Source organism: Accipiter gentilis, chromosome 11 (genome assembly GCF_929443795.1).
Source record: "Accipiter gentilis chromosome 11, bAccGen1.1, whole genome shotgun sequence".
Classification (NCBI taxonomy): domain Eukaryota; kingdom Metazoa; phylum Chordata; class Aves; order Accipitriformes; family Accipitridae; genus Astur; species Astur gentilis.
In genome coordinates, this window is record NC_064890.1 from 11,610,079 (window position 1) to 11,625,523 (window position 15,445).

Below are 15,445 nucleotides of genomic sequence, written 5' to 3' on the forward strand. Positions count from 1 at the left end.
TGTTTACTTAGATGTGATTGAAGCTAGCAGAAGGAATCCCCCCAAACAGCTCCTGCATGACCCATTTTTAGCTATTAGTGGAGGCAGAACTGTATTCTGAAACTCCAGTTCTCTCGTGTACTGTTCATGGGCAGGTTTATGCCTCAGTATGGAAGGAAGACTGTTGAGGATAATGACTTAGATAGGCATAGAGTAGCATAGAGAAGCAACAGTTTTCTCCTCTTCTGCTCATATTTTCTGCTCAAAATCAAATATGCTGTGAAAATAGGTACTGACTGCATGGAGGAAAGTGGGGTTGAAGTGTAGTATAAGAGTTGAATAACTGCAGGTATCCTTTTATTAAAATACTCTGGTTTATATCTCTTGTATGAAAATCTACTTTATACAAAATCAAGTTTCCAGTCTTGCATGTCTTTAAAAATAAAAAGAAGAGGAAAAGAAGTATTGGTGAAGAGTTTTAGACACTAAGTTTCAGTTTAGTTCCAGCAGAGCCAGACATCAGCATCTGTCTCTTTAAAGAGAATAAATGTTATCTTTGTCTAACACTTTCCCCCCCTAGCAACTGAGAAAAAGTCTTGATTTTAACACCAGATGTGTATCTTAATGCTTCATTTCAGTTTCAGCAGGGAAGTACAGCTACTGCAATTTCAAGGGGAAAAAAAAGAAATATGTAGGGTTCTCAAAGATCTTGGAAACCTCAGGCTCTTTGCTGGGTCTAAGCAAGAGGTCTGTGCCTGAGTGTTCTGGGGAAGGAGGAGTGTGCAGAGCAGAGAGATACGTTCTCAGGGAATCCTCCACAGCCTCACTGTTGAGCTGTGTGGAACAGTTTGAAGTTCTGTTGTTTATCTTATCCCTAATATTTGTGTCTTAAAAGTGTTAGTTGGCCTTTTCCATAGGAACTGAGGAACTGTTGCTTGCTGGATGTGAAGGAAAGCAGAAGCATGCCTGAATATTATGGGAAGAATCAGTGACTGGGAAAGCTGTTGTTGCTCTAGAAAAGGGCACATAGATATAGTAGGTGGAAAGATACAGTTTGTGAATATCCATCCCACAAAGACACTCAAAGCTTGATTCTGGAAGAACTGTTACACCTCTGCTTAAGTTTTAGTTAGTAAATAACACATTTGTTGACATACTGTGGGAACATGTCGTATAATATTAGGAAGGACAGAGCATTCAGTGCTATGAGAGACACTTGCCTTCTAGAGAGTGGATTCTTTACTGCCCCAGTTGTTTTAAATGTTTTTTGGGAGCTATGACTGTAGTTACCTTGCCATTCCTGGCCTCACCTTGGTTCCTGGGTAGTGCCATGGACCCTCCATTGCTATATGACATGGAGCATGTGCTGCCAACATGAAAGCTCATCACTGCACCTGCTGGGTGGCCAAAGCCTTCTCATTTTCTACTATACTATTAGCCCATTAACTATTTTCTTGTGAAATCCTTGGACACAATTTGTTTCTTTACAGGTAGTCTTCTACATAGTACAAAACAGGGTATTGCTACTAGATTTGAAACTACCACATTCTTGAATGCCCTTGAATTCTCAGTTTTGTGAGGTTTCTTCTTGGTGGTTTTAGTGTTGGGTTGTTTTTGTTTTTTGCTTGGTTTCTTGTTGTTGTTTGTTTGATTTTGAGTTGTTTGGTTTTTTTTGGTTGTTTGGTTTTTTTATTATTCTAGTTATAAGCTGTCCCTGTCCCTTGTATAGATGAAGGAACCTGATTTTTCCCAAGGAATGGGAGATCAAGTTGCAAATGCATAAGTCAGAATTAGGATGATTGTTTGACAGAAAAAGCATCCTAGAAAAACACAGTCTTGTAAATCATATTTTCCTCTGCTTGTGTGAAACACATCTGCTTGCAGTTGTAAATGGGTTCAGGTTCCCAGGTAGTTAACTTTATTGTTCTCTTACATATTTTTCATGTTTCCCTCAGGGGCATATCTACTTTTTGTTTCCTTTACAAATATGTTTCAATAGAAGTGGAAAACCAAGATAATTTGTATTCAGTGGAGAAAAAAAAAGTATGCATTTATCTCCTTCTCTTGAAGTTTATAGATGTTAATATAGCACATTTATGCAAAAAGAACCTCCTTATCTTGAATATCTGCCTGATTGTTCAAAGATGGCAGTAGGAACGTGGAAACAATTAAATAGCACAATAGTTTCAAATCTTAATGAGATAAAGTCAGACGGAAGTTAATTCCTTATTTTTCTCCTTTTTTTCCCCAATGCTTGAAATGAGGGCATGACCTAGAATGAGCTCTATTACAAAAATGGAGCTATCATTAGTAACATAGCTATTCAAAATAGCTTCCAGTTTGAACCCAGGGCTGTTGCACTGAAGAACCTGTTTTCTTAATGAGTCCAGCATGCCAGGCAGTGTTTGTATAATCCACACTTAATTGGGCTGTTTTAAAAAAATGAGTGGCTTTAGAGTCTGGTCATCAGTTGACAGACACAAGAGCAAGAGTTTAGCAATTAGCAGAGTTTAGCCCATCCGGTATCCTGTGCATTAGCACAGCAGGGAAGCCCCTCAGTGGAGGTCTGATTCTGCTGCATATTTGGAAAGAGATTTTATGTTATTAACTTTCTAATAGTGTTAAAAGTGTATCTGCATCCATCTCACAGGATCAGACCCAAGGTTAATGGTAACTGGTTCTTGTTTGCCTCTGTCCTTTAAGTACCTTGTACGAGCCTGGGCAGTGTTGCCAGGAAGACTTCCCTGACACGTTTCTCGTTGTGGTTTGCAGATATCCTGACAAGGGCTTTGATGATAATTATTGCCGCAATCCTGATGGCAAGCTGAGACCATGGTGCTACACTCTTGACCCTAACACCCCCTGGGAGTTCTGTGCAATTAAAACGTGTGGTGAGTTCAAGCAAAATTTATTGCTTCCTTTTCCTTTCCAAAATCTGGACACAGATAGCTCAAGCAATATAGGACCACAGCTAGTTCATTCATTGCACTTCAATGACTTCTAAAACATGGCTTTCAGAGAGGATCTCTTATAAAGGCATTGTAGATAATCTGGACAGGAAATAAAAGAGTTGCATGTTACTTAGCACTGGAATATGGGTATATCTTACATACAGGAAATAGCATTAAAAGGTAGGAAAATCGAGAACTAAAAAAGTGAGGCAACATCATCATGAAGAACTCATGTACAGTATTAGTCTGGCCGTGCTGGGCATCTGCATTACAGTTTGGGAGCAGGTGCACGCACACCTTCCCTACTCAGTGCTCTCTCCATCAACAACCGTTCGTTGCTTTGTTTTCCTCTTGTGTGTTGTGCAGTTCTAGGCTTCAGTTCCTGCACACTATTTAGCCTTGTGCTGAAGACAGAATTATTAATTTCCTCATGAGTTTCTCTGTGATATTCAGCACTCCAGTATCAAAGCACTCCACGGGCAATTAATTTCTTTTCATCCATAAACTACAAGATGGTCACTTTTGTTAGTCTCACGTTCCAGACAGGGAATTGAATCAAAGTAATGGTAAAGTATAGAAGTATTGGATGCCCACTTTGAGATGCTCTAGTTCAGAATTTTTAGAGCATTCTGTGGTGTGTTCTATCTTCAAAGCCCAGATCCCAATAACTTTGGTGGTAGCCCTGACAACTCTGTTCTACTGATCATTAGATATCTTAAATGAGCAGTATGGGGACAATGAGAAGGTAAAATTATTGGACATCCCTTGAAAACTTGGGTAAAGTAATTTTGCTAGACTTTCTTGGTAATATTGGGGCTGATGCAGATGGTAGAATTAAGTTTTGCTGGGACATGCTTTAATCAGGAAACCGATATTTACATCCCTGAAATTTCTTGCCTCATTCACAGCTTGTGGGACCTACAGGTGATAGTCTCCTCTCTTATCTCCCATACTTCTTATCCCAGACTTGGGATCCAATTTTTTGCCCTTAGTGAACTGGCAACATGTGAAATAATCAATGTACAAACATGATCTTAAAAGCAGTCTTGTAATACCTAGGCAGATTATTTTTTTATTCTTTTTTACTCAAAATACTTTGTTTATAACAGCTTGGGAATAAAGGCAATTTCTGAAATGAGGCATGACTTTAACTGAATCCATACCGTAGAAGCCTGTCAACTTCATGTGCCCCAGCCCTGTGGCAGACCCCCCAGGAATACAGGCAGAAAAATGAAAACAGTATTTTTGGATTTTCCATGAAGTAGAGGCAAAGGGAAGCTTCCAAAACTGCTCAGTGAAACTCAATGTCATGTTAGCTCATGAGAAAGTCCATTTCTCTTAGATCTGCAGTTTTGGAAACTACAATTTCCTTTGTTGTCCTGCTTCAATTTTGACCAAAATTAAGTGTTAAAAACAAAAAATCCTCGAAACCAGACACTCTGCTTTTCATCTAGCTCTAAGTGTCATTTCAGTAGGCTTATGTCATTGTAAAATTAATTTGGCTCTCTTGGGAGGAGGATAGAAGAAGAGAATAGATTCTATTAAAAAGAACAATAAGACTTACCTGAAACTGGATTTATGTAAGAATCCAAAAAAGGGGGGGTGGGAAGAAAAATAATAATAAGCATAAAAAGAGTGATTTTTAATGACTGTTTAATTTTCAGGGTTCTCTGTATTTTGTTGTTGTTGTTATATAAATGAAGATAAACCGTTACTGGGGTATCTAAAATCCAGATAAAATAGAGACAGTGGTGGATCTTAAGAAAAGTCTGTTTCCATAATGTAATCCTGTATTTTTCCTATAATGTTATTATATACATAAATACTGGGGGTGGGGGAAGGGGGTGTGTGGAGAGAGAAGATGGAATGGCTCTGACATGAACCTTTATGTGTGAGCAGTTGCTGCCTAAAGGGGGAAGCATGGGATTCTCCGTCTTCACTTGGAATTCTTACCAAACCAAATTATGCCATGTTTTCTGCTTCCACCACCAATAGTTTGGAATTTTATCTCCTTGCTTGTTCTTGGCTTAGGCCAGTGTAATGTCTTGGGGTGTCAGTCACATCTTTCCAATTAGTCAATTGTTTGAAATCCAAAAGTTGAGTAAGAATACTCTCAATGTACTTCCTGATGCAGAGTAATTGAATTTATTCTGCACTATCATATGTCATTGCAAATCCAGTATAAACTAGTTAAAACTAGCAAAATTATTCCACTGTAAAAAAAGTGAGGTTAATTTGCTACTTTGGGCAATGTCTGTAATCACGTTCTCCAAAGAGAGAAGAAACTTAACAGCACTACTGCTTGTTTTGTGTCAGGCACCCATTAAGTCACACCCATGTTGAAAGTCTTGCCTGTAAACTACAGTACTAATTCATGTAACTCTATCTAGAGTTACTGATAATCTTTGATAACAGGGAAAGTTCAGTCTTTCGCCATTGTGAACACAGTCTTGCTTAGCTCTATAACTGAATCATCTTTCCAATTTTTTAGTTAATTCATTAAATTAGGGGTTGTTGTTGTTTTGGATTTTTGGTTTGTGGTTTTTTGTTTGTTTGGGGTTTTTTTTTACCTAAACTGTGCTTCCTACATTTCCCTAATTATTAGATAATATATGAATAATATGTAGCATACTAGGTTTGTTCTTTTCCCCTGGTAGAAGTGTTTTTATTATGAAAAAAATATATTCCTAAGTTACAGCTGACTGTTTCACAAATGCAACTTTTATAAACCTTTATCCTTTGGCATTTCCTGAGCTGATGTGTCAGTGTTCTGAGGATTCACATCTGGCTTCGTTGGTCACGTAAGCTTACAGTCCATGCAACTTTCAGTATCTACATTCTGGCTTAAGCTTTATAAAATACTTGGGTGGGAGGTCTCCTGCAAACTACTGTAATGTCACCTTTGTCTACCCAAGTCACAATTAGAGTCCTGAAGAAAAGGTAATCCTTAAAATGAAATTAAAAAAAACCCAAAGCAAAACAAAATCCATAATGTAGTGATTTTAATGTTGTGATGAAAGCCTTTTGTCTCATTTATAGGCAAAAGTTGACTGAATTAACTAGAAATACTTTCCTTCATCTTCAGTTAGTATATTAAGATCAGTGGAAATTTCATATGCAAAACTGTATTTTCACTGCAGAAAACTATAGATCTTTGGAAATTACTGAAGCAATCTATATGAGGAAGAATACAGAAGTGGTGATCTTGAAAGTGTTTAATGTGGCAGATGTTTTCAAGGGTATTTAACACAGGCATATGGCATTGTCCTCTACATAAGGTGCGGTGCTGCTCAGTGCTTTCCTTTATAACCTAGTAAGGAATTTATGGCTGATATTACTGTTATATCACCAGCTCAGTGACCAGCATACCAACACAAAATATCAAAGCCCTGTTTTCAGTTCTCACTCTTTCTTGAGGCACATAGAAAAGCTGTTTTCCCACCTCCTAGCAGGGAGCCCAAAACTCTAAGTCATTCTGGGTTTCAGTGGCTGCGCTATTTTCTGAAGCTGTGGCTGTGTGCAATCTCGGTACACTGAACGGAGAACATCATGAGTTATATGTCTTTATAGTCTTGTGGTTTGGATTCTCACACAGGTTTTTAATTCCTATGCTGAGGACCGTTTATATATTTTACAAGAAATACTAATTAGAAATAATGCTTTGCAAATCCAAGTCCTTGGACCATATACAAAAACGTAGGTGTCCTCTCTTTGGGGGAGTGACCACAAGGCAGCATGCTGCTTGTGGCTTTTGCTACATGTCATGAGTACTATTATGCTCTATAGCCAAAATGCTGACAACAGCTCATATACAAAATTTTCGGCAAAAAGTCAGTGGAAGGAAGCATTCAGAAAATAAATATGTTTTTAAGACTGAAGAGACAGGAAGGCATTGTAACTCTATTTCCAAGCACAGAAGGCAGCATAAAACATTGTGGCTTACAGCCAGGGCTGTGAGAAAGAGATGACAGGAGCAATTAGGGATTAGAGATGGCTCAAGCTGCAAAAATTGGATCTGGATTAAGACTTCAGGGACCCCAGGATTGGTTTGAAGTTGCTCACATATGTGTCTGTGGTTTTGGCTAGAGACAATTTTTAGTTAGAAGAGAGGATAAAAGGACAACTATAACAGCAATAAAGAAGTGTAGGATGAAATGAAGAAATGGAAGCAGTGACAGCAAATATGAAAAAAGAAAATGACTGTTACTTTGGCATGAATGAGGACATGGACTACAGGGAAGACAAGAGTGGGGAACTAATACTGCTTTTTAAAAAAAAAAAAAAAAGGATGGCTGCGCTTCTGTGGATGAACTATAGGGCTATAAGAGAGGTGCTGAGGCCCAGAAATGAAGCTACATATGTCAGTCATTCAAGAGCTGCAGAGCTATATGGAATTATTGTGGTAAGGACAGTGTTTGGTTGCTGTCTACCTGATTTCCGACCAACCCAGCTGATTTTACCATGGATTTAGCCTTTGCTGTCAGTACTCATAGGCAGTAGGTGACTGGAGCCCCAAAAGCCCTGAGAGAATTCAATAAGGGTCTGGGTTTGATGGGAAAGAGCAAGTAATAAAACAGCAAAATTGAGAACCTAGGTGTAAAATGAACCATTGTAGCATGCCTACAACTTTTGAGAAGGCACAGTATCACCAATATTAGATTACTCATTCTTTAGAAGCAGAGATTTCAACTGCCCATTTGAATGTGAAGCTCTGATTAAAGACTTACTTGTTGAATCAACATGTAAACAAATAAATGTCCCACTCAGTTTAAGCTTAATATTTATGCAAATAAAGATGTTTATAGAAAGGAGGCAGTAAAAAGACTGATGTGTAGTAGTTGATAAAGTGTTACCTTCCAGCTCGCTTCATGTGGAAGCATAGCAGAGGTCCAACATTTATTGTGAATGCAACGACTTAATCTACATTTCCTCAAAAAGGATCCTTCTCAGATGCTTTTCATCATCTCTGTGACAGTTTTGAAAGTGAGATTTAAGAGCTCTAAACCTGCAGAAATCCGGATTTTTTTTAATGGATTTAAACTAAAAATTGTTTGGGTTTAGAGCCTAATTGTACATACTGGAACAACCTGAAAAGATCTCTCTGTGCTTAAGGACAAATGAACTATAGGTGTGCAGGTTTTAGGTGACAATGAGTTCTTCAGTACTGTGATTCTTAAGCTTAAGACTAATTTATTTCTTCATTTTCTCATATGCTTTACTGAAAAAACCCCAAAACGCTAGAAATCAGTGGGGGTTTTTTTCCATGTTTCATGTACTGTGAGATAGTACCTTGAAGGAAACACGTCGAGAGAAAAGCACTGCCACTATCATACTGCCCAGAGCTATAGATCATATTGCTTGAGGTAGGGATGCCTGGAGGCAGTGTAACTGAGCATGAACAGCTTCTCACCATACTGTCACTCAAGTTTCTTACTGACATTTGCAGAATTGTGTGGATCATGTTTAATGAGGACTTTGCTGTGTTTAGAACACTTTTGTTACTGGATTAGGCACCTTGTCTTTTAAAATTTACTTTTAAAAATCTACTTTTAAAAATCTTTTGTTACAAATCAGGGCACATTTTCCTTTTGTTGACTGGCACACTAGGAAAGACATTGCAGCAATATAAGCAAAAGTAGGAATTTTCCTGGTGAAGTAATTTAGGACTCTGCTTCTTTTCCAACTATGTCTTTTTCCAAAAATACATAGATAGTATTACCATGAAAAAACATGAATACTCCAGCAAAATCCCTACCTTCTTTTAAGTCAGTAAGAGTTTCACCATTGACCTAAAATTTGTGCAGGATTTTCTTCTGGGTCATTGGGATTAAAGACAGAAATAGTACTCTAACTGGTTACTTCAGCTGTAGAATGACTCAAGGCCCCTGCTGATTCCCTCATGCTGGCATTACTGTGAGAACCAGAACTAAGACGACTATCTGTGGCTTTACACATGAAACTCTGGATAATGTTTCATCTCTTTACTTAAGCATCTATGAATGCATGAGCTGGCCTTTATTAATGAAGTTATGTATTTTGAGGTATCAAAATATGGAGGGTTTTATGGAAAAAAGGAAACCTTTGCATTATTGCATTTTGGCTGGGGACTTCAGAGTGAATAGGTGAAGATGGAAATACTACTAACAGGAAATCCTCAAGTAGCTGTCTGAATTACATGGTTAATTTGAGTCATCCAGAATACAAAGAAAAATTACAACAAAGTTCAAAAGTAGCAAAATGCTGCTAGACAGTTACCAAATTCTTCTGTTCACAATGAAGTTTCATACAGGAATAAGAAGTGACATTTAAGTAACAAATCATAAATAGTAGTCTTGCATAAGATGATATTTTGTGTGATCTTCCTTTAGCAGTACTTTTAATCTGAGTTCAGAGCTATAAAAGCTGAACTGGAACAACAACAACAACAACAACAGAGTACTTCTAATATGAAATTAAAGTACCTGCCTGCATAGTGAGGATTGCTTATTAAACTTAAATTCATGTTCAAACTTAATTCATAATGTCTTTCTCATTGGAAGAAGCCCTTGGAGTTGCAGGTCTTAATTTATATTTTACAGGAAGTGCTAGGGTAAGAATGGGGATTCAGCCTTAGTGATTTTTAGCTTGATCTTGTTTGCACCTTGCAAGAGAACTGATGAGTGTGGTCTCAGGACTTTTTCACCAATGCTCTGCACATCCGACGTTCATGCTTGGAGTTATTAAGCTTTAGATAATTGGTTATGTGGGTAACAAGAGTAATTAGCCTCAAGACCAAGACCAGTACTGAATGGAGATGACTAAGTTGTAGGCTTGGACAGCCTGGACCGTTCTTAAAGTTTGGCAACTGTCTTATAGTCTACAGAGCACCTCTGTAATGCCTGGTGTGGCAGGCACTGCTCCTCAAGCTTTTGCACATCCCTCTGTGCATCCAGGCAATGTTTCATTACCATGAACAGGGAAACTGTTCCCATCATGCCTGTCTGTGGAAATCACCAGCTGAATGAAGGATTTCTTGAGCCTTTTTTTGATATTTTTTGAGCTTTCTGTGAGACTCAAGAACTCAAGAGCCAGAAAAGGAGAGAGGTTGTTTCTGAGGGCACAAGCCCTCAGAATTTCAGAATTAAATGTCAGAAATATTTTGGAGTCTCAATTTTCATGTTTGAAAATTAGGTATTAGTAGGAAATGCAGGTGGTATAGCAAGAGTTTGAGGAGGGTTTTGTGGACCTTTTGGAATGATAGAACTGCTTTATTTATCCAAATAAAAATATTTTAGTGATCCTCTTTATCACTAGAGTTCTTATTGAGAGCTGCCACAAAGTAGTAGTAGCAGATAATCCATCACACATTGCAGATTTTGAAATAATTTCTCTCTTAGCCATTATATTGTAAGTCTTTCCAGTAGTAGCTTGGCTGTGCAAGTATTCATGACAATGTTTAAATAGGATAATCTGACATGGACAAATTGTTGTAAAATCTGATCTACAGATAGAACTCACTGTCCAGACACATAGTATAAGGTTTAGCGATGAGCTGTGTATCTGTAGATGTATAAGAAAGAATGGTCTACAAAATAACTCTGTGGACTTGCTTAAATCAATTGATGCATTATTTATGTCATTTCAGGCACGTGATTTTAACACACACACACACACACACACACACTTATACATAAGCGCCAACCTAATCACTTTTCCCTAGCATGAGTACAGAGTAGATGTACTATACAATTCATTACAGTTGATATAGTAACTTTTGCGTATAAATAAGGTCTTTATAATAGCTTGTATAAGGCTGAAATTTTATGCATTATTACTATTATTTAAGAAGACTTTTTGCTAGTTATATAGTTGTAATTTATTAATTTACTTAAGAAATATTATGCAGCCAGAATGCCACATGTATACTGAAATTTATCATGGTAGGTAACTATTTTTTCCCTAATACACCACATCGCTTTATTTTTAATAAAAGTTTTGCATATATTTTTTGAAAAGACTAATATGTATTTGAATGTGGCACAGCAATGTTTAGTCTAATCAGCTTAGGAGCTATTTTAGAATATAATTCCAAATGTTTTCATGTGTTAGGTATGAAGGAAAACCAAAATATGCAGCTATGTATTTCTATTAGATGTATGAATTTCTTTTTTTGTTCTCCAATTATTTTAAAAGTGAGTAATAATGATTAAAAATATAGTTACTAGCTGCAAGCCTGTTTTATGAATCTACTAGAAAGGGTGCATTTGTCAGCCTGCAGAAGCCTGCTTGTGATACTTTCAGTGCCATGTCCTTTTGGCTTTGGAACGAGCTTGGAACTCACAATCCCATTGAAACAGGACAACCTTTGCAGACAAAGTGCCTTGGGAAGGAAGGACAGGGAATTAATTTGACTGTGAAACACTGATGTAAATACATCAACCAGTTGAAGAGAAAAAGGGAAATTTTCTCCAGCATGGAGAAATGTATAATTCAACTGCACAACTTGATGTTATCATCTGACAGGGAAGTGATCTTTAACATAGAGGATTAGACAGCAAATCAGCCAAACCCATCTGTTATGACATTTGGTTTCCTTAAGATCCATATTCTCTGCAAGTTCATAGAACTGGCTCAAGTTACCAGGAATGAACTATTATGAGTAACACACTAATATTGTTCTAATCACTGGACCGTTTGAAGAAAACTAATTTTAAAACTTTATTAACTTATATACTTATTGCTGGCATCTAATCCTTTTAGGGTAATTAATAAAATTAGTCTTGTGAACAATAGCAATTACCAACAGATGGGCAGTTACTTACAAAAATACTATGTTGGGAGTTTTTTTGGACATTGTAGAATTGTTGCTCTTACTGTAATGTATTTAGTTTTGTACTACTTTGTATATATCTGATGCAATATCTGTGCCATTAATTTGCAATTATGAAAATTGCATAAGAAAGAAAAAGAGACTTTCAAGCTATGTGAATGAGTCATTTCAAAAACCACTGTTTTTCTGAATTTAGTTCAAGACAGCCCACACCAGGGTGAATGCAGGGTATATCAACATCTGTAAAAGATCTTGAGTCTGATGAATTTGTTAGTCTTTAAAACATTTGTCTCTCTGTAGAGAATAGTGATCTTTGATTTCCAAAAGCTGGGCTTTTTTTTTTCCCCTCTAACTATATGAGGCATAAAAAAAAAGAAACTTCAAGGAGGATTTAGCACATTACTTTATAATAGGATTTATCTTTTTTTTTTTTTTTTATCTGCATCTTTTTTTCCTGTGACTTGATATTCTGGGAATTCTTTGGAGAAAACCAATTGGGTTTTAATCCTGCAAACATATATTAACATGTTTAACAGTGTGCACATGGGTGGTCACTCAGTTTTGCAAAGTTAAGCAAATGAGAAAATATTTGCTGAACTGGAAAGAGTAACCAAGAATATCCCCTGACCTTCAATGATATAGCATAGGCCAGGTGTCTCACTAAACAAAAGCTCTTAAATATTGCAGAATCTTTGCCTGCAAGTGGATAAACTAGCATAAGATCTAACACCTATTTTGATTTTATGGATGTTGTGAATGTGAAGAGGAGAAAATTATTCTGTAAAAGACATCAGATTGGCAGTTTCACCAAAGAACTCCAATTACAATGATTTGAACTGCAATACCGAGTTCAAACCTGGCATCCTGAAGCAGGCTCAGTCTTAAGAAAATGAAACAGCACTTCTTCTCTGCAGATGAAAACGCCACGAACAACACGGAGGCGGTGGCTGAGACATCAACATGCATTCAGGGACAGGGTGAGGGTTACCGTGGCACAGTCAACACCATATGGAGTGGAATCCAGTGCCAGCGGTGGGACTCCCAGTTTCCTCACCAGCACAACATCACTCCTGAGAACTTCAAGTGCAAGTGAGTAGAGACTCTTGGGTATTACTGCAGTGGGAAAAGAGCTTAGTTTTCAAATGTTTAGAAATTCATGCCACCAAAGTACACCATAGGAACCCTGTCCCTGCTCTGCGATCTGACGCATTCACTCTACTTGCTGATGCTGAAAACCATTTGAACATGGGAAAATCAGTTCTTCAGATCTCCAAATATTAGTACTAGATGAACTTGTATGAAACTGTAGGGTTTTTAATGAACTTTTTCTTCAAGCGTGTATTCTCCAATTTAATTGATTGTGAAGTGTATGGATGTTTTCCAGACTGGGACCTGAATCCCAATAGTGCTGGTACATTACTATTGCTTTTCTTTCATGGAGGTAAGTACTTGTTCACAGTGTGGTTTCTGACTTTAAATTAATATGTCCTAAATGTTACCTAAGTGTAATCTCCTTGGTAATACTTAACATTTATAATATTTGACAACACTTCTTTTATTTTCCATCTCTCTAATCCTTTTTCTGTCACATTACTAAATGTACTTGCATGAATAGGACTGCTTTTACCTGAAGGACCAGTGGTCATCTAACCTTTTTGTTCACTTCATAAACTCCCAGGATGTGAATAACCTACTTGGTTTAAGCAGTTACCTTAATCATGCTCTTTCAGTCCTTTTTTCACGGAGCATAGAGGAAACGTAGCTGACCAGCATGGACCCAAAGCCCAGTTTGTACTAAACATCTTTACTGATGGCTGAATATCAGTCTGGGCTTGTGCTGGAATTTAATAGTGTGGATCTTTCAAAGTAAAGAAAAAGTTCCAGTTTGAGTTTGGATTATCTCTCTAACAATAGCTTGTTTGAGCAAAACAGTTAGGTTTGTTGTCTTAATCCCTTCACTGCTATTGTACACTTTATTGATCAAATACAATGTATTGGAACACATCTACTGAAAATGTAACAATCATCGTTGCAATGGAAAATAGGACCGATCCTGAGCCTCCTCTGTCAATCTCAGGATCACCTTGAAATTACTTGGAAGATAGTGCTTGAGCCTGATCCCACAGGTTTTTGTCAGACAAACCACCACTTAAACCAATTTGTGCTGCACCTATGTAACACTGCTGCAGCATCAGGCCCTTGTGTAGTTTTAACAATGCTCCTAGCAGTGTAGAGGGGCTAACAGTATTAGGACTGCTTATTAGCTGGTGCTTCAGAGAGTAGTGGCTATTAGGCCGATAGCTTGAGTAAAAGCAACAGAACTGCTCATATGACTGTTCAAAACTCACATGAGTAAGAGTTACAGTATTAGGCCCATTCTTTCCATAGTCTATTATCAGTAAGTGCTGCAGACAGAAAAATACAGTGAAATATGGAGATGCACAGAACATGACAACAACTGTCAGGAGATGGGAAAATAAATTATTTTATTAAGAGTTTTGGGCTTTTTTTTTAATTCAAGAGGTTTGACTATTTTATGCAAGCTGAGAGAGACATTTAAAGATGTTCCCTTGTGACTAACTTTTACTTTAAAGGTAACAGCTGTATAGAATTTCACATACTTTTTTTTTATATTCCAAGATTGAGTTTCTTAAATGAATCGCTGACAGTCTACAGGACTCTGTTCTCTAAACTCAGCAGAACCATTCAAAATACAGGGAATTTTAAACACTTTGGTATTGTTTATATTTAAAAGCACTTGTAATGGATTGCAGGTGTATCCAATGTCAGCTTGCATGCAAATTTTGGTGGAGAATCTTGAATAAAAATAAGCTACATTGAAAATATTGTTAATCTTCAAATGAAATGTTATATCCAGTCAAAACATAGGTCCACTGAAAATGAGTTCCCACAACCATATTCTTATTACAATTACTATATTTTTCTGGACACTGTATTCTTATTGGCTCCTCATCTCCTTGCACTTGACAATGATCAATAACATACAGACCTTAAGGAGCATATATTATTGCTAATTCATAATAAAAAGCAATAGAATGCATCAGTGCTTTTAGGTTATCCCTGCTGCGACCTAACATATTTATTTTTATAGGGATTTGAGGGAGAACTACTGCCGAAATCCAGATGGATCTGAATCACCCTGGTGTTTTACCACTGACCCAAACATCCGTATTGGTTATTGCTCCCAGATTCCCAAGTGCGATGTATCAAATGAACAAGGTAACAGAGGGAAGGGCGATAACGTGATTTTAAGTGAATGCTGTACTGTTCCGAACAGCAGATAGGCAGACTTGAAAACTGGAGAAGTTGGTCTCAGTACATCTGTATTACACCTGTGTAGTTCCATTTTGGCTTTATTTGCATACTTGGGATTCATCATGGTGTAAATGAGATTCATTTCTCAGTTCATGTTTCGATTCCAGCAGGGGAAGATGCAGCAAAGATTTGCTATTGGATATGATTTTTAGACAAGGTGAATTTGTGTGCCATTTTATATTAGCTGGAGATCTGTTCCACTGTCTTACCTTCATTAGTTTGAAAGGCCTTTTTCCAGAGCTGAGATGAGTTTCTTGGTTCACAGTCTTTCTATAATTGCATATGAAGCCACCAAAAGCAATTTTTTTAAGCTTATTTTTTCCACATAGCCCCTTGTCTAAAAGGTGTTGAGCTGAAAAAAACCACGTGA

The 15,445-nt window shown here is 37.3% G+C and overlaps 1 protein-coding gene across 3 annotated transcripts in view; it reads left to right on the forward strand.

Annotated features, from left to right (window-relative positions):
* The window catches only part of HGF (hepatocyte growth factor), a 58,826-nt gene that overhangs the window by 26,426 nt on the left and 16,955 nt on the right, over nt 1–15,445 (forward strand). For all 3 annotated transcript variants that reach the window (XM_049814245.1, XM_049814246.1, XM_049814247.1), the window contains exons 7-9: nt 2,752–2,870; nt 12,654–12,828; nt 14,852–14,979. In XM_049814245.1, coding sequence (XP_049670202.1) covers nt 2,752–2,870; nt 12,654–12,828; nt 14,852–14,979 — 422 coding nt within the window. The remainder of the gene's footprint in view (nt 1–2,751; nt 2,871–12,653; nt 12,829–14,851; nt 14,980–15,445) is intronic.